General features: G+C 41.0%; 1 protein-coding gene across 1 annotated transcript in view; it reads left to right on the plus strand.

Moving 5' to 3' along the window:
• BMPR2 (bone morphogenetic protein receptor type 2) overlaps positions 1 to 26328 on the plus strand; it is a 1499742-nt gene that overhangs the window by 936886 nt on the left and 536528 nt on the right. Inside the window, exon 6 of the mRNA XM_044075094.1 lies at positions 9748 to 9978. Within this exon, the coding sequence (XP_043931029.1) occupies positions 9748 to 9978 (231 nt within the window). The remainder of the gene's footprint in view (positions 1 to 9747; positions 9979 to 26328) is intronic.

Here is a 26328-nt window from a genome sequence, read left to right on the forward strand (position 1 = left end):
ACTCAAGGAGTTCAGTGGTCCATCCTCCAACATTCCTTGCAACATCCTGTAAAACTATCTCTAGTCTGCAAGGACTGCCTACTGTGGTGGGCTTAATCTGATGAGATTTGTCAAGGACATCCCTTTATCTTTCTTCCCCCAATCGCCACTTTGACCACAGACACCCTCCATTTGGGGGGGGGGGGGTGGCATCTCTTGGGATGGAACTGTTCAAGGCGTGTGGTCCCCAAAAGAGGCCAATTTGGCTATAATGTCCTAGAGATGATAGCAGTTCTTTGTTGCAGGCCTTTCAGAGCTCTCATCCTCTAGGGACAGTTGCTATCCAAATGGACAACATGTCAGTAGTTTATATATCAACAAACAAGGGGGAACTGGATCCTACCCCCTTTTGTCAAGAACCAATGAGTGATCTCCTCCAACAGCTTTCTGCTAGCATCACAACCACCAGGGAAATCCAGCAGTCTAGCAGGCAAGCTTAGCAGGACTATTCTGATGTCTCATGAGTGGATCTGTCGATCAATCAGTGACGCGCATGATCTTCCACAAATGGGGTCAGCCTTGCTGCAGTCTATTCCACCTCTCCCCTCAACAACAAATGTAGCAGGTTCTTTGCCCTAATTCTCCCTCTGGGGCAGTCACTACTTTTGGCCCTCTGGTCTTCTATATGCTTATCCTACCCTACCTCTAATCCCCAAATTCCGTCAGAAATCACTCTGGTTGAAGAGCAAAGCGGTCTTCATTGCCCCCTTCTGGTCTTGGCAAGTGTGGTTCCCCTTCTTTTGGTCTCGCCTACTATGTCCACCTTGGCCACTTTAACCCACTTCAGACCTTCTTTCATACCTGTCATGGATGATTCCAGACATTACAGTCCTCAGATTGACCGCATGATTTCTCCAGTTCCAGTGATGGCTAAGCACTCCAGGCTTTCCTGTCCTGTTTGCCAAATTTTATTTTCATTTCAGGAACCTTCTACAAGAAAGATTTATAAGAGTAAATGGAAGGGGCACAGCATAGAGAGCTGAATCCTTTCACTGCTCCAGTCCCTGCTGTTTTAGATTTTCTGGCTTCAATTTTTCAAATTTAAATCAAAAGTTCAAAGTTCAGCTGGCAGCTATCTCCAACTATTACATCAGAAATTATACTTCCCCTTTAGCCCCTCATCCAAGTTATGTAAAGCATTCCTTAAAGGTACCTTTTTATTGAGGCCTCTGATAAAACATTCCACCCCACCTTGGGATCATACTGTTGCTTTGCAGAGATCCCCTTTTGAACCCTCAACTAAGACAGATCTCAAATTTCTTTCTTGGAAAACTGTCTTTCTTGTGGGTATAACTTCTGCAAGGTGAGTCTCTGAACTCTAGACACACTAGACACTCGCTTCAAAACTGCCTTATTTAATTTTCTATAAAGTTTTGGTTCATTTACGTACTAATCCATCCTTTGTACCCAAAATTGCCTCTGAAGCAAACATCACCCAAGTGATCATCTTGCTAGTTTATTTCCTAAATTAGACAAGAAAGGAGAATACATGCTTCATTTTTTACATATGTGACTTAATTTCTGTCTTGATAGGATGAAAGAATTTAGAAAGCCCAACCAGTGCGTTTCCTTTGCCAATAACACATTGGGGAAAACCTGCATCTAAAACTGCCCTAACCAAATGAATAATGAATCCAAAAGGCTCCAAAACCAAGACAAATCCAAGGCAGAAGGTTGCGAGCAACAGCTGTTTTATTTGGTAAACCAATTAAAACCAAAACAAATAAATATATATTAAGCGTTTTTGTCCCTTATCGGAACTTCATCAGAATGTAAAAACATTTAAGTTACAAAACTTTTATACAACCATCCATGAGTAATGACAGCACTACCTTGGATGTTTCAAGATTGAGTGTCCATTCCTAGGCAAAGTAATATCACAATGTCATCTAGTATTCGGAAGTTTTACGTGTACTTCATCTTGACATTGTGTAATCTTGCAAGCCAGCTAGAATACTGTAAACTTTGTGTCAAACAAATTATATTTTTGTGCATATATAAAAAGTAGTTCTTTTTTTAAAAAAAATCTTAAATAAAAAATAATAAAAGTGAATAATAAAAATGACATTTAAAATGAAGAATGTATAATCTTATAACCATGCAAAACATAACTATTTTAAAATCGCATACATAAAAATCACTGCAAAAAAACAAGTGCCTGTAAGTAACTCAACATTCAATGCATGCAATGAGATGGTAAAAGATGTTAAAACCAATGGTAACAAGCAATAGATGCATTCAATTGAATATGTAAAATGTATGTCATATGTCATTTGCCTTACGGAGCTTGAATGGGAGGAAAATTGTGTGTTAAATATCAAGTTCACATAAATAGCTTTGTTTGTGTGTTGCGCATCTTAAAAAAAAGGGGGGGGGGGCTTAAAGTGCAAACCCTTAGCGAAAAGGCCAGATCAACTTGCTAGTTTTCTTCCTAAATTTGACAACAAAAGATAATACATGCTTCATCTTTTAGATGTACTTATGCAACTTAATGTTTGTCGTGATAGGACGAAAGAATTTAGAAAGACTGACCAATTCGTTTCCTTTGCCAATAACAAATTGAGAAAACCTGCATCTAAAACTGCACTAACCAAGTGGATTAACGGATTGTATTTCTTATGTTTATTCCTTGACTGGCTTAACGTGCCAAAACAGCCAAAAGCACACTGAACAAGGACAATGACACTTCAGCTGCTTTTTGGTCCAGAGCTTCTATTGATGATATTTGTGCAGCTGCCACTTGGTCTAATGCTTATACCTTTATTGCTCATTACAAGTTGGATATCATCTCCAGAAACAGGGCTGTATTTAGTTCTGAGGTTCTCAAAAACATCCTTCCATGAGGGCCACCCAATATTACTGAAGCTGGGACATTCCATTTATTGAGGAATGAATGAAAATGACAACATCAGATATAAAAGTTGTGTACTCACCATAGCTGTGCATCTATGTCATCATTTTCATTGCTCCTCAGCTTCCCCCCAACCATCCCTATTTCCATGTCTGTGAGAGTGACCTGATGACATTTTTTGTTAGGAACCACAGTTCCTGTGTGAGCCCCTGTCCCTATTCTGTTTCTTTGTATTATTATTGTTAATACCATTATTACTGTTGTTATATCTGGGCTGTTGTATAGTAGCAGCAAACTCAATCTGAGGATTTGAAGTGGTACAGTAGTCAGGGGCATTGTGGGTAAAGGGAAGAGCTCGAGAGTTGGATCCTAGAATCTACTGAAAAGTGGCTGAGCCGGATCCAAGGGTCTGATCAGAGACCCATTCATTGAGGAAGAATGAAAATGGACAACACAGTGATTATGGTGAGTACATAACTTTCATTTTTGCAATTTCCTTTCCTTCTCATCTGATCTTTTTCCTTTTTTTCTTATTTTTATGTTTTGGCACATTCAGTTGCTATCTGATTTTTTTGTCTTCTGGTTTGATTTCCATTCCCACTTCACACTAAACACTTCTGCTAAACTAAGCAAGGATTTCATCTTATGACTTTTCTTCCTCACATTTTAAATCCTTTTACTATGTTTGGATGTGGTGAGCTCAGCAGATATGTATGCAGTCCACAATTGCAGATCTGTACATATAATCTATTTTGAGGAGGCCCATACTTCCTTCAGAGCATGAATATATAATCTTGGAATACACAGATTTTTATATACCATTTGATAAATGTGAAGCATTTTTCTTGTTTACTTGTCCAACTGATGACAGTACTTTTTTGGGTCAATTGATCTAAGTTAGAACAAGAAGAGCAAACTGGTTTATATATTGGACTTTATTCTTAGCTATCAAGCCAGTTTTCAGGGGTCCCTATTAAATAAACGAAAAGTGGAAATGTTGAACGGCCAAATAAATAAAAAGGCCATTCCTCAATATCGCTGTTGTAAGATCACAGTACAGTGAAGGCTGGAAATGTTGCCCTTTCTTCACTGTTGTGCGATCTCTTCCAATATTCCCCTGCAATATTCATTTCAAGGAACAGCCTTTTCAGTTATTTGGCCGTTCGACATTTCCACTTTTAGTTTACTTAATAGGGAAGCGTTTTTAGTATTAGTTGTAGTAGTGCCTTTTCCTGAGTTGTAATGCTGATCCTTCATTTTTTTCAAAAATGTTTATACGCTCTCTCCTGCTCAAGTTCTTTTATCTCACATTCCTGTGCTAGATTGATATTTTGTTGGTGCTGCAGGTTTCCTGTTTTAAATGTTGCTTTTGTACATTTGACAAGACCCAAATGACATTCTTATATCATCTGAGAAAGTTTTAACCATTTGTAGTTGGGCTTTTTCAACTCCTTATCTGATGAACCATACAATTTTAAGTCATCCGCAAAAGGCTGGTTTCTGAGAGCCAGATTATAACCGTAATGTAATCTGTTAAGTTAAACAACTTAATGGGTTAAGGGCAAGACAAAACAGCAGCAATGACAGAGGATCACCCTGAAATATCTTCCTTTGAATTTTTATCCCTGGGATAATAATTTGCACTTTATCGTGTCTGAACTGCATAGTGGTTTGCCACTTCTTCATTGTTAAATATAGGATGTGTCATATACTGTAAGCATTCTATTATCCATGAATGTGGAATCCCTTAAAATGCTTTTTTTTTTCTAATTTATCCATGCCATACTCTGATTCTTCCCCTTTTTCCAATTCTCTAGTATGGTTTTATTTAGCAACAAAAGATCCTTTGTTCCACGTGACTTCCTTTTGTTACCCCTTTGTTCTGTTGCCTTGATTACATTTTTTTTCTTAATGACTGCACATTCTGCATCAATTCCAGTGCATAGTTTATATATTGTTGGGAAGTAAGTTATTGGTATACAGTTTTTAGAATGGCTGCAGGTTCACTGTTAAGGAGGCATATCATTTTTTCCTGTTATTAACCAGTTTGGTGTTTTTCCGGATGCGTATGCAAGTAATTTTTATTCAGGGCTAAATGTTTGTGTAAAGATGGTAATGCTTTTAACCAGAAGTTGAGTACTGTGTCTGGGCCTGGAGGGTTTCCGTTTAGGAGTTTTTCTTAATTTTGTCTCATTTCTCTGGTTGTTACTTCTTCTCATTTCATATCCTGTACATTAGAACTTCTTGTTTATTTTAATTCTTCTATCCATTTAGCATCTTTATGTTCGGCAGGGTCTTCATAAGTACTTCTCCAAAATGTGCCTAGTTCTTCTTTTTGGTTGTTTCTGTTCCTTTGTGCTTGTTTTGCAATTTTATATAAACTCTTCTTGGATTATCCATAAATTGTTCATTTTATAATTTTCCTTCATATTTACCTTCATACCTTCTACATTTATGTCTGTGCTGATATTTTTAGTTTATTGTTGCAATGATAAATTTGGATTAATTTCATTACTGTGCGTTGCATTTATCACATCAATCTTTGCAAGTATTTTTGATTCTATTGTCCCTTTTCTGTATTCTTCTAATGGTGATACTTGTTTTCTTAATTATTTTATAGTTTTCTCTACTCAGTGCTTACATAGTTGAATTTCACTTGCTCCCTACCATTCCTTTGTTGCTGTACTTTTTTGTGGTAACACTATAAGCATTATTAGTTTAGCTGCACAGTAATGTATTTACTTGTTCCTATTATGTCTTATGGATTTCTCTTAATAGTCCTGATTACTGTGTTAACATGTTTTACCAATCTTCTTTCATTTTGGGTCTTATTTACTTTCTGTAATTTAATTTATTTCATGTGTCATATATCTATCCACCTCTATTAAGTCAAGCAGGTCTTCCAGTAAATCATTTTCTTCTATGTTGAGAGTGTCTTCTTTGCTCTTTATTTCCTGTGAGCAATCTACCGAAGGTTCCAAAAAATCTTTCTGTGACATATCCTCTTCAGATGTATCCTGCTTTGTATGCTTTTCCTTCATATGGAAACCTTTTAGCCCATCAGTACAACATTACCTGCATCAGAGTTGCCACTGTTTCCTTCTCCTTACCTCGCTGTGCTACTTAATAGGTTCATAGATTTGTAGGAGATTACTAGCCTAATGGCATAAGAGCCTTTACAGGCCTTGCCAATAATACCCAGGATATGAGAGTATTATATCTTAATTCCCCATATCTGGGATGAGGGTAGTATCAGGATAGTGGGTCTTTGGGTGTTGGAGCCCTTAGTTATTTTACAGACTTGTGAATTTATTTCTGCATCCCTTTATCCAAACTGCTTTTGAAGAGCGTGATGGACAGGCTTTGCTTTACAAAGATGGGAAGTTTATTCCATAGACATGGTAGCCTTTGAGATACGAATCTGTCTCTCCAGCAAGTTCTGTTAGTCACAAATAAGGTTCAGTTCCATAGAATGCGTAACCCTCGTATCATCAGGGCTGGATCAGATAATGCCTTGTAGGTAAGGCACAAGTCCCCTCTTCATAAACGATATATGAGATGGAGTAACGGGATAGGACCTTTAGTCGGTCTGCATAAGAGATGTGTCTTCTGCTTTGTGTTTGTTTGGTGAGAAGCCTCTGGGGCCGCTTCAGTTGGTGTAAGTGCCTGGTTAGATACTTGCAGACATGCAGACTGAATTGAGCTTTCATATGGATTTCCTACAAAGGCTCCAGAGCATCATCATGTTGCAAATCATCTTCACATGCGTCCTGATCACCTGTTGCCCCTTAATCTAGGCACCTGTCATACCATAATGCTGCAACATTGCTTGTATTAGATTCTCTACACTAAATGCTTCACAGGTAATCCATAACCTCAATTTCTATTTCTTTAACATCTACCTCGCTAATCTTATTCTCTGCATTCCCTTTTTGTTTTCTTTTTTTATTTTATTTTGAAGTTTTTCATGTCCAGATACATTTGTCTGTATTGCACTCCAAATATCTTTGCAGCTACTTTTTTTGTGTTGCTTAGCTTGGCATTCTCCTTTGCATAAATATTATACCATACCAGATCCCTTTTCTTTCCCATGTCCACAATTATCTTCTATACTTCTCAGAAAATCTCTGGGCTTTATTCTTTATACTTTTGCACATCTTGCTGCTTTGTCCAGGTAGCCCACCATTTCTTTGTGTATGCTTGTCAAAAATCTGTTGTATTAATGAATACAAATTTTACTTCCACTGTGAGTGTATGAAAGTGAATGCATTGATGGTTTAAATCCCTGAACTGCATTTTCTGTTTCAAAAAAAAAAAAAAAAGCATTTTCTTTTTTTAAGTGTTTTTTTGCAGGGCAAGCCCACCCCAGAGTTATATATACCCAACTCCATGATCCCAACAAATTAAAGGGGGAGAAATTCCCCCCAAAAGGCATTACTGCTGGCACAACTCACCAGCAGTGATTTCCAGTGAAGGAACTCTGCTCATTAATGGATTGAACCTCAGGCAACTAAAGCTGAGGTTTTTGGTCTTTATCCCCCAGTAGGTTATCCACAAATTTTCCTTTGAGGCCTTTGACAGTTTTTTCTTGTGAAACTTTCTTTCCTTTAATTTCTGTCTCAGTCTTTCAAATATTTTCTATCTGGAAATTCTTGGCTTTTTGCATAATAGTAACAATACATAATTTCTTTCTTATCCTCAGTAGTCCACTTTGTCATCTTTGTCTCTTTTTTGCCTGTCTGTTATTGTGGACTACTGTTCTACAGCAGGGGATCCATCTTCCACCTGAGCCGGACCTAACCCTGTTGTAGGAATGTTTCCATGTCATGAGGATTTTGTACTGCCTTTTTTCCCAGTCCTGGCACCAGGGTATACATCAGGTTTTGGCACTTTTTCATCCTGAGACCTGTGAAGCCAGCTGTCATTTTTTTATTTTTTAACCCACCTTTCGCCATGATATATTCTATATGAAATACAGTCTATATATCTGTGTTATCTTGGTGAGATTTTGTAAAACTAGGGTCCTCCATGTGAAGGCACTTGCCAAGGTATGAGGATGAATACAGTCCCAGCAATAGTACTTTTCTTGTCTTGCTGATTTCATCTGTCCATTTAAGCACCTCGCCTCTCCATTTGGACCTTTGCAGTATGAAGTAACATGTATAAGAACTCCCCTTCAGTTAGTCTTCATAAGAGCCTTTTGCATAGGGTATTATTTCCCTTCAGCCATTCTCCCTTTTTATTGGACAGGCTCTTGACTTGCCTTGGGTATCACAAATGCAGGTATTACTGCTTTTGTAATTGTATGTGCTTGTGTAGTTTGTGCTTCTCAGGTGAAACTTAATCTTGGACCTTGGTCATCTTTCTTGGGGACAGAACTGGTGAGTATTGGGCAGAGCATACCTACCTAATTCAGCACAGTAGTGCCATTGCATGTACTGGCAAAGTGTTCTCATCCTCCCTTCAGCATGGATGCTAAAGAGTGAAATAATTTTGATGAGAGTGGGTCCCCAGGAAAGAGTCCCTAGTTTATAACCCCTGCTGAGTGTCTTTTCAGAATAATAACCGATTCAGTGAGACCTCATTGTGAATCTCTGATTCCCACTTCCTACAGTGGGCTGTCATAAAGATCAGGTTATATGGTGGCTATTGAGACATCTAGTATTCCTGCATTAATTCTTTTGTATTGTCTCTTGATAAAATGTTTTCAGGTTAATGGTTCCCTTTAATGATATGGTGATGTATCAGATTGTTTGCTACATTGCTGATTATTTATTCTTGCATGCTGTTGTAAGTCTGTGCATTGAAATACTTGGCAGTTGTCTGTTGTACATTATGAAATAATAATGGTAATAGAGAACTTTAATTACTTGTACCTTGCTGATAGTATAGGCTGTTGCATACTGTAAATCATCTAGAGCCATTGTCCACTTTGCCAGAAGAATATAATCCACTTGACTGTACTACCCAACATTGTCCATTGCACCTTTTAAAATGATCTTGTTAAAAATAAGAAAAAATGTTTCGAAGAACTGAGTTATCATAGTTAAATAGTGAGAGAGAAATTAGTTATTTGTGTAAATATCAACAGGCTGTGAGGATCTGTTACAACTCTGTCTTTCTTACTCAGGTTTTAAATATAAGTTACGCTCATTGTAAACCAGTCCATTGGCACAGAAGGGGGGGGGGGGGCTGACTACAACCCAGGAGACCCAAGTTCAGTTAGAGGCTGTAATGTCTAATGGAATTGACAGGGATATAAAGATGAGCATACTTATGTTGGGTAGGTGGACATGCCTGTGGAGCTTTAGTAGAAGCTGGAGCCCAGAAAAATGAAGCGGGTTTGGAGGGTATGAGGGAAGAGTAAGCACAGCTGTCATGTGAACCTGCAGCAGGGTCTTACATGAGGTACTCCACATTGCCTGTCTTACTTCATGCTGGGACATAAGGACAGCAGAAAAAAGACTGGGCGTGACTGCTGAAAAGATGCATTGGGGTGCCCTTTGAGATAATGGGTGTAGCAGAAGGAGCTGTGTAGGGAGTTGGGAGTCTGATGCTAACAACAAGTCTGAACAGAAAATAAGTAGCATTGCATTCTGATTAAATCTGAAACAAAGGAATAAAAAATAAGACGTTGTAACACATCCTCAACAGTGAATTAATATTTTCTTGAGTAATTACAGATGTTCATGGTGCATCACTGTTGCAGTAATAACAGTTGGCATTTCCTGCCTTGGAAGCCCTTGAGCTTCGTTTCCTTATGTTTTTAGTGCTGTCTCTTAATGTTTTTTTTTTTCAAAGTAGGAGGTGCAAAGGATACAGACGATATTGCCTATAATTTTTTTTTTGTATTGCAGCTTATTGGACGAGGCCGATATGGGGCAGTTTATAAAGGGTCATTGGATGAGCGCTCTGTGGCTGTTAAGGTCTTTTCATCTGCAAATCGCCAGATGTTTATTAATGAAAGAAACATCTACCGTCTTCCCCTGATGGAGCACGATAACATTGCTCGCTTTATTGTATCAGATGAGAGGTGTATAGCAGAGGGCCGGATGGAGTATCTTCTTGTCATGGAATACTACCCACATGTAAGTATGTGTGATAGACTTTGATCAGTGCTAATCTACTACCCACATGTAAGTATGTGTGACAGACTTTGATCAGTGCTAATTTGTATAGATATGTGCAACAGACTTTGGTCAGTATTAATCTGTATAGAAAATTCCTGTCTCCCTTCTCGAATGTCTATTTGCTTGTTAATTAGGTAAGTGAATTGATCCTTCTCATCCATGCTGCAAATCGAAAGAACAAGGGCAAATACATATATGGACAAGTAAGGGCCACACATTAATACAACAGTTAGCAACATTTCTTCCTCTTGGTGCTCAGTTCTCTGCTTCTCTTCCTGGGAAGGGTTCCTTCTCTCTGGAAATTGCATGTTTTCCCAGTCTGTGCTTGTGTTTTTACGAGAGTCTTTGGCTTCTTCAGTGTTCTAAAGATTTGCAGTAGGTGTTTATGTGATGTTCCAAATTGCTGCTTTATATGTAGTTATGTGCATGCGTCTTATGAGTTTCCTGCAGTGGTCTGTCCGTAGCCTCTGATTAAATAGGTAAGTCATTAGTCAACCAGTGTAGTCTTGGGTATAAAATCAGGAGCAACTAAAGAAATCTCAGATGTGAGGAAAACTTGTAGAATTCACATAGTAACCAGGTGTCAGACTTGAAGTCTGGACCCTTGTGGTGTGAGGTTGAGATCTTAACCAAAGCCAGTATGCCACTGTGCTGCCTAGTATGTTTGTGTATCTATGTTTATAGAGAGAGATACACATCTGTATAAGTATAGCGACACATTGAGCTTTTAAAGGGTGTACATACCTTTAAAGGTGCCTTTATGAATGAGAAGTTAATAAAAATGTCTATTAGGCAGTTAAGAAGGCACCGATTGACAGTTAATGCTGTGCAAAAAGAGGTAACCTGCTACACCAAGACGGGAAATTTGTTACTCGTGCAATGTGCACCATAATTTTTGATCAGTCAAGTCAGCCCTAAAATGCATTTTTAGAGAAAAAACATAAGGCTTTGCAGTAGACATTAACATGTGTCATAATGCAGTATGTTTCACAGGCAAGTAAAACAGCATGATGAGACTGCTATTACCAGGTATTAATCAACTAGCCACAGGTGGCCAGAGGTCCAGGTTTGCTGAATACTGGAGCACCTGTCACTGGGCTAAAGTGTCTCCAAACAGATGTCAACATGTTAAAGTAGCAGAGGAAAGCAAAATATCTGAAGATACAGAAGACTGAAACTTAGCATTGTTCTCCAAAGAGCCAGTTTCAGATGCGTCAATTTTTGTTTGTCACGTAGAATCAGTGAGGTGAAAAAGTACTAAAAACTGATACACCTAGTAGTTGGGACTTTCAGGTTTGGAGATGGAAAAGTAGTGTAACCCATGAAGACACTGAGTGTACCAGCATTAACTTGACAGGTAAAGCATGATACAGAAACAGAAGTAATTCTAGTTGCGATATGTTTGTTGCTGAGAAGGATGTCCTTAAAGGCCAAAATGTTCTTTACCATGGAAAATGACAAAGCACTGATGTTTAAACTGTCTGAGACTTCTGATTTCAGGAACTCTGGATATTATTTTGTCAGCATTCTAGATGAAGACCTTAAAGGAGACTCGTAAGAATAATGTCCTCATAGTTTCAGAAGCCATGATCAGGGAGGAGATGCAAAAAGCTTTTAAGAAACCTTTATGTACCTTCAGTTTGAATATGTTTCTGTGGGTTGAAGTTCAGGAAACAAGGATTCTGAATGTATTTAAAGCAAATTGATAGTTGTGAGGTATAGCAGACATAACCTCATGCCAGATGTCAGCATGCCTCTGTCCTCTTTGAGAACAGCAAGACAGTTGCTGTGGAGTTGCACAAACTTGAATCTGGCACCTGGTACTTTTGTATCATTAATCAGTTTGTATGCTTCATTGTCAGAAGCATTATAAATACAAAAGAAATTATCAGAAATTGTAAAAAGATGTATTCATTGCTGGATAAGCAACCATGGTCAAAAGTTCAGTGACAGTGGTGGAATACTCAGTAATGCTTTAGTTGGAGGGCAAGATGACAGAAAACTTCAGCTTTGAAACTGACCACAGCAAAATCCTTCAAGTGATAGGATTCTAAAAAGACACAATTTTAAGATAACAAAAATAATATTGAAAGTAAAAGCTAGTAGTAATTATGACTAAGAAATTTCTTTAAATTGTTTAATAGCTAAAAAAACAGTATTCAGAATATCTATGGTCACATAGCATATCAGCTTGTGTATAGCTAGAACCCAAAGTTCTGTTTGTACTGACAAGGTGTCTGCTGCAAGTGAGTACAAGAAGCATGACAGTGTCACAGTGGGAGAACATGTTTCAGCATCACATGTGTCAAGGAATACATTTGTTGAGACTGAATGTCCAGAGATAACTCTGTACCATAATTAAAAATATGAAATGGGAGAAAAGGTATACTAAAGAAGGGTTAACTTTGCAGTGTGGAAAGGACCTGGAGTTATTGGCTAAGATGAAGCTGTGATATTTGTGAGACACTGTGGCATTTGTGTGAGGGTACATCATTCCAAGGCAATTTGAAAATGGAAGACCAGTATCTGAATAAAAGTGACAGTGATGAAATGGGAGCCTTAACAAAAATGTTAACAAAGAACTCAACAAATGGAACTGAAGATGAGATGGATTATTCCAAAGTAAGGAAGAATTTGGTGTGGACAAAGTGAAGCAGCTACATGAGCTGAAATGAGATAGTAGCATCAGTCTCAAAAAAGATCAAATCATACAATTTATGGACAAAGGAGAAAGGGTGCAATGTACAGCTGAAAGCTTAGCACATGTTGGTAAATCTATAGAAGACACAAGAAATGTACAACTCAAAATGTTTACATCCAGATGATGTTGCAGCCACAAAAAGGTCTGTTGATGTTTTTTGTGGGTAGTTTTTGTACCTCAACTCCTGCTGACCTTCAAGCCTTCCCCTACTTAACTTGAGCCCATTAGTTTCCTTGTGGTAAGGATCTCCCAGCACCCTACAGGATGAGAGCTATCAAGGGGGGGCCATTGTTTAATGCCAGTGATGGAGAACCCATGACACTCGTGTCAGCAGTGACATGCCATGATGTTTTCTGTGACACACTGAGTTACCAAAGAAACTTAATGAAAACCTATCCATTTTTTTTCTGGGTTGTCCAGAAATCAAAGATTTTGTCCAGAGTTTACGATGTAATCCTGTAATTCTAAGTTGTTTCCACCTTTCTTGAAACTGATTGGTTAATCTGCAAGCTCAGATAATTAATCAGCACAGATTCAGCTGCATGCTAGCAACAGCAGCTGAACTTCTGCACATCACAACAGTTATCTTTAGTGTTGTTTAGACAGGAAGGTTGTGGCGTGCGCAGGAAGTCTGTCCAGTCCATACCTCTCAACCTGGAAACATCAAAAATCTGGACAAGACCCATGAAAAATAGGTACAAATCTGTATGCTGATTAACATAACATTTGCATGCACACTTATGTAATCCCACCCACACCAATGGAGTTGTGGGATACCAACTTTCAAATGCAAACTGAAGAACAAACAACAATAATATGGCACCAGAGTTCCCCTGCAGCTATTCCAGTGTCCCATTACCTGGCTATTTTGCCCCATTTACCATAAACACTAGTGTATGCATACTGCTTTACTTCTACAATGATTATTTGGATTTTATTTTTACATTTTATAGCACAATGCAATAACACTAATAGACATCTGCTAAACAAAGCTGTACGGTCTCATAATGAAAATAGACTTGGCATTAAAACTTCTCTGCCCTTGAAACTCACATTCATTGAAACAGCATTGAAACACACACACACCATATTAAATACCACCCAGAGACCTTGTTGGCAGTAGCTGGTTTCCTGTTCTCCTAATCTCTACTGAGAAAAGGCAGTGGCAGGCAATCCAAGAATATCTTGCGTTATCCCCCTGCCCCAGAGTGAAGTGAGCAGGCCTTTTGTACCTGGGCTGCTAATTAAACCTAGGATGTAATGTGATCCTATCTTGCCTACATTCTCTACAGATGGGCTTTGAGCCGATCCTCGGCTCCGACTCGGTAGCTATACAATAGAACGCAGTCTCTTATTGGCTGAGTTACCTCGTATCCCAGGATGCACCACTACTGCTTCCCCAGATCTCGTTTGCCGCTTCTGAAGCATAGACGTGGTCTCGGACTTGGCTGAGCTAAGTGCCTCTTAGTGACATTTATTTCTGTCAAATTTTGTGCTAAAATTTACCCAAAAGCTGTTTTAACAGCTACTTGTTGTGTGACTGTGATTTAGTATTTTTCTGTGGTAAAATTGTATTTTTTGTGGCAGTGATCCTGTTGAGTTAGAGGGGCCTTGCCCTATCCTAGGCATTTTACTTAGAGTCTAGGCTGTCGTTGGTAGTTTTGTGTAGTTTGTTTTGGAAGTTTAGTGTGTTGAATTAGTTAACATGTCGAAGGAACATAGACCGTCAGGTTTCAAAAAATGTTCCAAATGTAGCTATAAAATGTCCATTACGGACGACCATTCTTTGTGTTTACTGTTTGGGCCCGAAGCACCTCCAGGAATCCTGTAGCGTTTGCCACGCTTTTTCCTCTCGTGTGCTCCAAGGGAGGAAAAATAAGTTGATTTTGAAAGTGCTTATTACCCCTTCCTTTGAGGAAGCCCTATCTTCTTCTTCTTCCCCTTCGAGGAAGAAAAAATCTTCGGCTCCGACCAGTCCGTCGGATCCGGCAGCAAAAAAATCACGGCAGGCTTCTCAGTCTGCTCCACGGACTTCGGAGCCGAGGGCGGAACGGTCTGCCTCGATGTCTCCAGCCTCGACTCCTCTGGCTTCGGAGTCGAGAGCTCGAGCGTCGAGAGGCGAGTCATCTCCATCGGCTCCACTGCCTTCGGAGCCGATGAGGGTTGCCTGCTCAGACTCTTCCCCTTCGGTGCCGAAGTCCCCATCAGCTCCGAGGGAAATTGCAGTGGTTGTGGAATCTCCCTCAGCGCCGATACTTCTCGAACCCATACGGAGCCGGTCCCCCAGTCTTTCGGAGCCGGCGGAGAAGTCGACTCGGACCCGGTCGGTCTCTTCTCGGTCGTCGAGGATGTCTGATTCGGATGTAGACAGGGTGCTTCAAAGGCTTTTTCAGTCTCCGGTCTTTCAAAAGTTGATCTCGGCTCCAGCCCAGTCGGCTCCGGAGCCGGTTTCCCACCCTGCTATCTCGGTTCCTCCTCCAACAGCTTCGGCACCGTTGGAGTCGGTGTTGGTGGGGCCGGTGGAGGTTGTCGGGTCGGTTCCGACCCTAACTCCAACCCCGCCCTTTGGGTCGGGGTTTGGTACACGGACCTCCACTGTCGACCCCGGGGGGGATGCTTCGGGACCGATCCTTTCGGTTCCGAGCCTCCCTCTCGGTGCGGCGGCGGGAGTTCCGACTGCTGTTGTGGCCTTGGGGGTTGAACCATCCCAGGACTCTGGGGGTCCCGCCTTCAAGGCCATGAGGAGTGCCTTGGCCAAATCCTCTCTGGCCACTTCTACTATTTCACCACCACCTTCCCTTGGCACGGAGACTGGCTCCTTTGCAATCCCCCTGTCTCACGACAGTGGATCCCTTGGGCCTGTGATTACCCCCATTGGGGGTTCCCTTCTTCCTGGAGGTCCCTCCGAAATGTCTTCGGAGGAACCTCCGAGGAAGAAACAGTGCAAGAGGAAGCACGTTGACTCCCCTGATGAGTCTCTCACCTCGGATACCGACCTCGATTATGCGGAAGGGTCCCCCAAGTCGTCCTCGGATGATGTATCCTTTGCGGATATCTTGGAGATCCTTAAGCAACGAGGCGACTGGCAGTCCAAACCCCCTTCTGCTGAGGAGTCGGTTTTCCTCAAGGCCTTCGGGGCTCAGCCCTCCGCCTCCTGGGTGTCTCCGCCCTTCGATGAGCTTCTGGATTTGATCTCTCGAAGGGCGTGGGAACACCCGGACTCTGTTGAACCGGTGCCAGCTCGCCCCAATAAATTCCTTTCGGCACCCCCTGATAAGGACTTTCTTTCGAAAGGTGTGGCTGTAGATGCCTTGGTGGTGGCATCTGCCACCCAGCAAGATGTGGCAGAGGCTACAACGTCCGTCCATCCTCCTAATAAGGAGTCTAGGAGCATGGATCGGTACGGGAAGCATACCCTTACTTCAGCGACCTTTACACTAAGGTCTCTGAACTACTTGACGCATTTCACGAGACTGCAGAGGGATCTGGTCAAGGAGCTTTCGGATACCCTCTCCGATAACTTACCTGAGCAGTTGGCCCAGATGGTCAACTCCCAGTTGGCTACCCTGTCCTCTTTATCCAACTCGTCCATGAGGCTCATTTCTTATGCAGCCGAAGGAGCGAGCAGAGCGGCGGGAACAGGTGTTGCTCTACGGAGACAAGCCTGACTACGCCTGTGTCACTTTGCGGAGGCCTTTAAGTCTTCCTTTGCCGACGCCCCCTTTGATGGGTCCTCCCTGTTTGGACCTAAGGTAAAGGACACTTTGACTCACTGCGAACAGGAGGGTAAGACTTTAACTGCCGTAGGGACCCGGTTTTCCACTCCCTTCAGACCTTATCCCAAGGCTCGAAGAGGAGGGAAAATGTGGTTCCGTAAGTCTCAAAAGCCTTACTCGTCGCAGCAGAGCGATTCCCCTTCTAGAGGCAGAGGAGGGGGAAATTTTTCAGGGAGACGCCGTCCCAGAGGCGGCGGAGGCCCCCGCAACACTGGAGACCGCGAGTCCTTTCGTGGCTCCTCCTCCTTCCAGCATCCCTGAAGGAGTGCCCGACTGTGCAGCTCCGGAGCCAGTCGGGGGTCGTTTTTCGAGGCACCTAAAGGCTTCGGAAAATATCACTCAAGACCAATGGGTGCTCCGAATCATCGCCGGAGGTTACACCATTCCCTTCTCTTAACCCCCCCCCCCCACCATCCCAAAGAATCCCGGACCCGCCACCCAGTCAACGGGATCTGGCAGCCAGCGAAATATCGAAGGAGTCATCCAACCTGTCCCCGCAGATCAGGCCGGATCAGGGACTTACTCAAGATTCTTTTTGATACCAAAAAAGACCGGGGACTTGAGGCCCATTTTGGATCTCAGCAAATTAAACCGATCAGTGAAAAAGTCCAAATTCCGGATAGTCACCTTGCAATCCATTCTCCCGCTTTTGGAGAAAGGTGTTTGGATGTGCTCCATAGATCTCAAAGACGCCTATTATCACATTCTGATAGATCAGGCGTCGAGGAGACACTTGCGCTTCAGCCTAGGAGACAGTCATTTCCAGTTCCGTGCACTGCCCTTTGGTCTCACCACAGCCCCCAGGGTGTTCACCAAATGTTTGGCGGTGGGGACCGCTCACCTGAGAGGTCTAGGATTCCAGGTGTTTCCATACCTAGACGACTGGCTCCTAACTGCCACCTCCAGGCGTCTACTCTTAAAAACTCTAGCAGCCACCATCTCTCTAGGCAACTCCTTAGGAATCACCTTCAATTGGACAAAATCCGTATTGCTGCCATCGCAGCGTATTCTGTTTATTGGTGCGGAAATAGACTCAAGGCAGATGCGAGTCTATCTTCCTGTGGAAAGGATAGCAACGCTGCAGTCTCAGGTTCAGGCATTACTCCTCAGACGTCGCGCTCCAGCGAGAATGGTCCTGCAGCTGTTGGGTTCCATGTCAGCCACCATTCTTCTGGTCCCCTTGGCAAGGTTGCATATGAGGATACTCCAGTGGCTCCTATCAGTCCAGTGGTCTTATCAAGACCTTCCCCTCAGTCACCACATATTGATCACAGAGACATGCAAACAGGATCTTCGTTGGTGGCTTCTCTCCTCCAACCTGGATCAGGGGCGACCCTTCGTTCCCCCATCCCCCTCGGCCACGTTGACTACGGACGCCTCCCAGACAGGGTGGTGGGGGCATTATCTGGACAGGTCGGTCCAAGGCACGTGGCACACCGACGAGAGTCTTCTCCACATCAATATCCTGGAAATGAGGGCGGTGCTTTTAATGTTGCATGCACTGCACGATCACCTCCCCCAGGGTACGATTGCCATTCAGTCCGACAACATGTCGGTAGTCTGGTACTTGAACAAGCAGGGAGGGACCAGGTCTTACCCCCTTTGCAGAGAGGCCATGAAGGTATGGGATTGGGCGATTGCTACCAAACATTTCCTAGTGGCAACGCACATTCCGGGGAGATCCAATGTGATAGCCAACAGACTGAGCAGAACTATTCTCTCCCCTCACGAGTGGTCCTTGAACAACAGAGTAGTAACACAGATTTTCACGAGATGGGAAGCTCCATGTTGCGATCTTTTTGCAACTCCCCTCAATGCAAAATGCCAGCAGTTCTTCTCTCTCACCCCAGTTCCAGGGGAGATCCCCAAGGATGCTCTGGTCCAAGCTTGGCCCCCCGGCCTGCTATACGCTTTTCCACCGGTTCCCCTTCTCCCCAAGGTGATTCAGAAGGCGATTCGCTTGGAAAGCAAAATGATCCTAATCGCCCCATACTGCCCTCGTCAAGTCTGGTTCCCCTTTCTTCACAAATATGCATTGGAGGGTCCCTGGTTCCTGGACCAAGTTCCGGACCTCCTGACGCATCAGTCAGGACAGCTCCATCAGTCCCTCCATTCATTGAAGTTAGCAGCTTGACTACTCCTCTTCTGACCATAGTCAGGAGCCATTCTTTCGACCCTGAAGTCATGCATATTTTGTCCTCGGCCCACAAGACTTCTACTAAAAAGATGTACAGCAATAAATGGAAGAGATTTGCTATTTGGGCCCAACTCCGAGGATTAGACCATATGACAGCCTCGGTGTCAGAGGTTCTGAAGTTTTTAGCTTCCCTGTTCAACCAAGGTTGTTCGGTGTCTACCATCAAAGTCCAATTGGCTGCTATTTCCAATTTTCATGAGAGTGTAGAACCACCCTTAATGAGCAACAAGTTGTGCAAAGCTTTTATTAAAGGAGCTTGGCTTCTACGGCCCCCTATATCTCATCCTGCACCACCGTGGGACCTTAACGTGGTGTTAGGTGCATTAACCTCATCTCCCTTTGAACCGGCAGCAACCTGTGACTTAAAATTTCTTTCTTGGAAGACTGCTCTTCTAGTTGCCATTACATCAGCCAGGCGAGTTTCAGAACTTCAAGCCCTATGTGTCAAACCACCATACCTGGTATTTCACAAGGATAGAGTATCTCTTAGACTAAACCCATCCTTTATACCAAAGGTTTGTTCTAACTTTTGTTTGCAACAATCACTGGAATTATCGTTTTTTTCCCCTAAGTATTCAAACAGAGCTGAGTATACCTTTCACAGCTTAGACGTGCATAGGCAATTGCGTTTCTATTTGGACAGGACACACCAAGCACGAAAATCAGATCAACTGTTTGTGTCCTTTTCGGATAGTAAATTGGGCAAAGCCGTCACAAAAGTCACTATTGCCAAGTGGATCAGAGACTGTATCAGTCATATTTATCTCATTTCAAATAAGGAGCTTACAGTTCCAGTGAAATCTCATTCTGCCAGGGCTATGGCCACTTCGGCAGCCTTTCATTCCAAGCTCTCTATTAGTGACATTTGTGTGGCTGCCACGTGGTCTTCTCTCCACACCTTTATTTCTCACTACAAATTGGATGTGGCATCTAGGGGTCGAGCTTCCTTCGGTTCCACGGTTCTCAGGAGTGTTTTCCAGTGAGCCACCCAGGAATTAGGTGCTAGGGACGCTGTCCCATCTGTAGAGAATGTAGGCAAGATAGGATCACATTACATCTTTTAGTTATGTACTTACCATAGCTTTAGATGTATGGGATCCATCTTGCCTACATTCCTAATAACCCACCCTCCTTCCCCCTGCCTTGTAGGCCAGAAGAGACCGGACGATCCGAATTAAACTTCTTCCTCTCTTGAAACACCTGGCAATGTTATAACAACAGTCTATGTGTGTGTGCATGTGTGCGGACAAACAAGATCTGGGGAAGCAGTAGTGGTGCATCCTGGGATATGAGGTAACTCAGCCAATAAGAGACTGCGTTCTATTGTATAGCTGCCGAGTCGGAGCCAAGGATCGGCTCCGAGCCCATCTGTAGAGAATGTAGGCGAGATGGATCCCATACATCTAAAGTTATGGTAAGTACATAACTAAAAATTTCCTTGGTCAAGGTCAAAGCTTCTTCCCTGTATGGAAGAGAACCAAAATATGAAATATTGTGATAAATATAGCAACGCCTGTCTGATTTATTTAATGCAATTCACCATACAAAGTTTTTTTCTACATTATTACTACATATCTCAAACAGGAAAGTTATATTTGATTTCAGTCTACATGGTTTATCATGGTGTATCATGTACATTGTACCTCCTTTGACTTGTTTTAGTTACTATACTTTAATTTAAGAAATGGGTAAATTACTGCGCTACTTGACAGGTTCTGTGTAAATGTTAATCCTGTCCAGGTGTTTTAAATAAACATTCTAGAGTGGGAATAAGTTATTAATATAACTTTATTTCATTTGTTACACATATGTTATGATAACATCATTATAGCCATGAGTGCCTACCACATATCCTAATAATGAAAATCTTCTCATGGAATTAAAGGAAGGATGCAAAGCTTTTAAATTTATTTATACAGGGTCTTCACAATGTAATTATTGTCATAAACAGGGTGGCAAAGATTGTTCCTTACAGCTAAACCAGAATGCTTTTAGCACAGAGTTTAGTTGTCAAGAAGAAATAATACACTTTTCAGTAGATGCCAGATATTTAAATAACAGGTAGAGAAGAGCAAACCTGTCAGTATGTTCATTTTTTTTGAAGTGACAGCTGCTGAAATTTAACACATGTTGTAAAATATATTTGAAACAGTAGCTGTATTAAGTGACAGAGCTGCCCGTCCAGTGGTATAATACTTGCCCCTGGGCATAATATGCATCATATACCTTTTCTATGAGGAATGAGTGTGAGCTCTGACCAAATATGCAGAAATGAATTTCTAAATAAATAACACATCTATCTATACTGAATGCATTATTATTCATTTTTATAAACTTATCTTTCCTGTTTATATTCTGATGGCAGGTTTCTGTATGACTCTCTTAGAATAAGACTCTGAAACTGTATGTTTTATTCAGTTTAGCTCCCCATAAGTAGAGCTGATGATTTGACAAAAATATTTCTGTCGTGCAAATGCTGTTATTGAACAATGTATATTTTGCATGTTTATTTTGCTGATACTAATCACAATGAATTTTTATAACTTAACTATTCAACTAAATGATGCGTTCGCATTAGATCCATGAAATGCCTGAAATGTCCTCAGGACAGTGAACCCCCCCCTCTCTCTCACACACACGCGCGCGCACACACACACACACACACACACACACACACACACACACACACACACACCCTTTCCGTTCATGCTGCTGCTCAAAAGTGGAATACAAGACGTTTTCTCACCTGCTCGCAAGCACACCTTTGCAGCCAGACTATAATTGCGCACAGAAATCATTTCATTTGCAGCCAGAAAGTTCCCGCTCGCATTTGAACAAGGCAGCGAGCCGAGCTGAATTCCGACAGGCTGGTAGCCTAGCCGGAAATGCGTAAATGTGTGCATGTGAGCCAGGCATATATGATTAAATAATTTTGTGTATATGATTTACTATATAATTAAAACCGTTTCCTCCTTACTCATATCACAGTAGGGTTTAGGCACCCTTAGGCATCTTTATCCCTGCTCTTCCTGTATTTCCTCATTTTCTTCATAAAGTTGCATAAGTTGTTAAATAGTTGAACAAAACTAACACAAAGATGTATTATTATTATAACTATATGGAGTATTGCTATCTGACGACCTCTTACTAATATGAAAAATAAGAAAGTATACCTCTTTCTGACCGTCTGCCAAGATTTTAAAAGTTTAAAGAGTATAATGCAAAAAGGAGAAGTATAACATTAGGGATAACAGACCCACTGAGTGGATATGTTAGAACATGCACGCTAAATATTTCAAACTTGCAGGGAAATGAAGGACGTGCAACCATATTGTACCGCTGAGGCTTAACTCCTTACCCGCCCCCGAGGTGTGTTGATCAGTACCATTTGGAGCCCCAGAGATTTGTTTAACTGGGCTAGCTCCCCGGGATCATTCTCATATGGGAAGGCCACTTCGACTGCTTGAAAACCAGCTGCAGCAGCAGCTCTCATATGGTTAGGAATACCAGGATCTTTCTGGAACAGCCATGATACGTTTGCAGAAAACTGGAGGGGTAACATAATATAACAAACACCAAAACAAACTACAGTACAAACTATAGTAACCCATCCACAAGCTAATCCTCTTTCTCTTGGCTTCAAGGGCCACTGGCCGTGTCCTCTGCAGTTATGTGATTGGAAAGTACAGTTTGCAGGCATTAACTACTCTGCAGCTACAGACTAATAAACTCATAAATTGAACGACTTAAAAAATATAGGCGGCCTGATTCAGAGCACAGCACAGAGCCTGTCAAATATCTTACATGTTGATTGGTTTAGGAAAGGGTTTCTAGGAAGACAGATGGTGTTTGAAGTTAAACGTTTCATTATGTAGAATTTTTTTAAGGGTTACTTTCTCAAATGGTAGTATAGTGTTAGTGAAGGTGTAAATCTTGTGGTCTGTAACTCAAAGATAATCATCAGTAATGTAAAGTGTTAGATGAGCCCTTGAGCTCAGTTCCGACAGGGTGGTACTGGTAGCCCCGATGGAGCTGACGTCATTGCGCACGTGATGACGTCAGCTCCAAAAGTAAAAAAAAAAAAAAAAAACATATTGAAAAAAAGAAAAACTGGAAAAATGAAGGGGTGCCACTCGGGAATCGTGGCATCCCATTATTTGCACCTCAAAACTCTGTAAAAAATGAGTAATTTGGTACGGTTGGGAGGTATGTTCCAGTCCACTAGCTCAACACTTAAGACATCACTGTAATACTGGTGGCAGCAGCATCATCACCTCTCCACTCTCAGTAAGAAAAAATGTAAATTGTGAAAGCTTATTTAAAAAAAATGCAAAGCAGAGTTAAAAAAAAAAAAAATTCAGACAACCAAAAAGGGGGACAGCCAAGGAAACTCTGCAACATTAAATATTTTAAGCAGCTTCGTTCCTTTAATTTAATACAGAACTTCATCGAACAATAATTATGAATGTAATTCCAGGTATGTCTATGAATTCACAGATTTGCTGACTGCAATTTTGTCATCATTCAAATTGTCCTTTTAGCTTGTAAAATTGCATGGGTTGCTGGAAGTCTTGTTTTTGACAGCCAGGACTGTAGTGTTAGGGTACAAGCACTTTAGGATGCTGAAAGAAATCGCATTACACAGTGGTCAGTGTAATACCAAGTCAAGGTATTGCAGAGATTGCTTTCCAGTTGGATTCAGAAGCAGTGATGGGAGAGTATACGATCCACGTAAATTGCTTAAAAATATTTATTGTTGCAGTTTCTTTGGCTGACCTTTTTGGTTGTTTGTTGTGAAAACTTATTTCTTTAATATTTCAGAAACTGGTGATCATATGTAAAAGTATAATGTTCCAAGTAGTCAGAAGGCATAGCTCTCAACTGTCCAGATTTTTGCAGAATATCCAGATTTTTGACTCATTTTAGTTCCGTTTATGATCGCTTCCTTCCATTATATAGTAAATGGATATCTTAAGTGACACTGCATTTCAAGTATTATGGAGGATTAATTTGTCATCAGTGGTTATGTTCGGGGCAGTGACATATGTTTTGTATCTGGCAAGCTATCTTCTCAGCTGTTGTCTTATATTTTTTGCATTACATTCATTACCAACCATGACACACAAGATATACCTACTGACATTTTTTTAAATGCACTTTACAACAACAACTTTTCTACTGTATTGACTCTGGCTGCCTTATTTCTACTCAGTGTGCTCTTAGATATGTTGGTTTCCATGTTTCTCTTACCGTCTTTGCTTGCTTTCTTCTTAAAGTGAACTGAAAAGTTACATAACTGAAGTTTTCTTTCCTACTTTTTGTCTAGTTTGGTGTAGTTGCCTTAAATAAAACAGTGTTTTTCATGTAGAAAATAGCAGACTAGAATGTGATAGCAATCCTTGTCTACAGCTACAAGTCCCTACCTTAGTCATGACATATAACAGGTAGTAACAACTTCATTTTGTTGCTCCCCCCATGTATAACTTGGTCATCCTGCTCTGTCCCACCTTGTTTATTCTATAATGATGTACAGTAAACTCTCAGTTAACCGGAACTCAAGCAACCAGAACCCTCAAACAACCAGAAAAATAAATTGAAGAAATACAATTTTCATGCGTTGCACTTTGTTTTCCCCCTGCAGAAACATACCTTACGTTTTTAGAGTTTGAGTTTTAAAAAGGAAGAAAGTAAAACCAAACAAATAGTATAAGTTACAGTATTAGTCAGGCCTGTTTTTAATAGTAACTCTCAAACAACCAGAAACTACAGTTTATCCGGCATCTACCAATCCCCATGGGTGCCGGTTAGCCAAGAGTTTACTGTATTTGCATTATTTAGTACATGTAAATGCCATTTTTTTCTAGTTTACTTATTGATATGTGAAGAATTGTTAGTCTTTTGTTTGGGGGGGGGGGGGGGGGAGATAACACACCAGCAGAGTCAAGTTAGGACATTTTCTGAATTTTTAACACGCCAAGCCCAAATGTTTCGCCATCACTGTTTTAAGCAATTATGGGTTGTTTATGCCCTTGCCAGCATTCTGGCTTTGAAGAAGATTACTGTGCCCCTAACCCCTGCCCTTGATGGGAGAGATGTGACTCACATCACTGTGAAAACTACTATGCCTTCTTAGTGTGAATGCATACTCCCATGTACCTGCTATTGAAAGTGACTATTTGCATGCTGTTAGGAGGGAAAAAGTTCAGTATTTGAAAATGTACATTGTTTTGTGTGTTGGTATTAAATTAGGTTTTAGGGGGGGTTAGTTTGTTTGTTTCTTTGTCTGAGGGCTTTCAATAAAACAAAAAGTTTAATAAAACAAAGTTTTGTAAGACGTGACATAGATTTGACAAGAAACAATTGTATAAAAGTTCAACCTGCCAAACCATGTATGTGTGTAACACAAAAGCTGGAACTAGACATTTAACAAAAAAGGTCTTGTACATAAAAGGTGGGAATAATGATGCTTTCTGTAATGTCTTTAAATGTCAATGGTCTCACAGATAAATACAAAAAATAAAGAATAGTGAACTTTATTAAAAATGTAGAGTGGAAAGAACTGAACATGTGAATTTGATAAAGAAACATTTTCAGGATGGTTATTGAGCAGAATATGTGGGGCAAATGAAAAGAGGAATACTTGTATTCATTGCAAGAGGAGGTCCAATAGTGATAGAAGAGAATAAAAAAGACAATGGCAGATTTGTAGTGCTAAGGGGCTACTGGCATGTATTTATATTCCACCTAAAACTGCTATGATGGAGCTTAAGAAACTTCTTGGAGAAATGAGTTTTCAGCAAGGAATATTACTTGTATGCGTGGAATGGAATTTGATTTTCAGCAGTGAAGATGCTTCTGGGGGGCCCAGAAGAGAAAGTATAACAAAGGAGTGTAGATTTTTGAAGAAATCTATGAAAATATTTGGCATGGAAGATATGAATTCAGTAATAGGCATTCAGAGGGAATTTACATATTATTCCCCAAGATATAAAAACTGGGCCAGGCTAGACAGAATTTACATTTCACAGGGACATGTGCATTTTATTGAAGTTCTTGATGTGCACCCAATAAATATTTCAGATCATGCACCAATAACTAAAATGAAAACACAGGATATTGAAATAAAAATGAGACACTGGTACTTTCCCACCTATCTGTTGAAAAGAGAAGAATTTAAGGAATGGGTAGTGGAGATTATTCAGGAGCTGTTCGAGAGGAGAGAACTTGCTTCTGAAAATGTAGCTAGGGAGTGGGGTAAAATTAAGGTGGAGTTTAAACATAGGGTGGAAATGAAAGGGAGCTATGGTTAAGAAATAAGAATTATTTAGAGGGATTGACAACTGTTCAAGTGTTGCAGACTAGGGGGAATCTAATAGAACAAGAAGAAGATCAAGTGCAGAATACTAAGCAGAAAATAAGGGATTTCCTCAGTAATATACATGAGTTTAGAAAGACTGCTGTTAAGTAACTGTTTTTTGATAATAACACAAGCACAAAAACTCTTAGCACAATGACTCGGGCAACCAAGCTTAGGGAGCCTGTAACAAGGAACGTAACGAGATCATGTAGAGGTATTTCAGAAATTATATGGAAATCAAGAAAACATACAAATGGAAGAATTAAATATGCCAAGG

Source organism: Protopterus annectens, chromosome 6.part0, assembly GCF_019279795.1.
Source record: "Protopterus annectens isolate FY-2018-M chromosome 6.part0, PAN1.0, whole genome shotgun sequence".
In the NCBI taxonomy this organism is placed as follows: Eukaryota; Metazoa; Chordata; order Ceratodontiformes; family Protopteridae; genus Protopterus; species Protopterus annectens.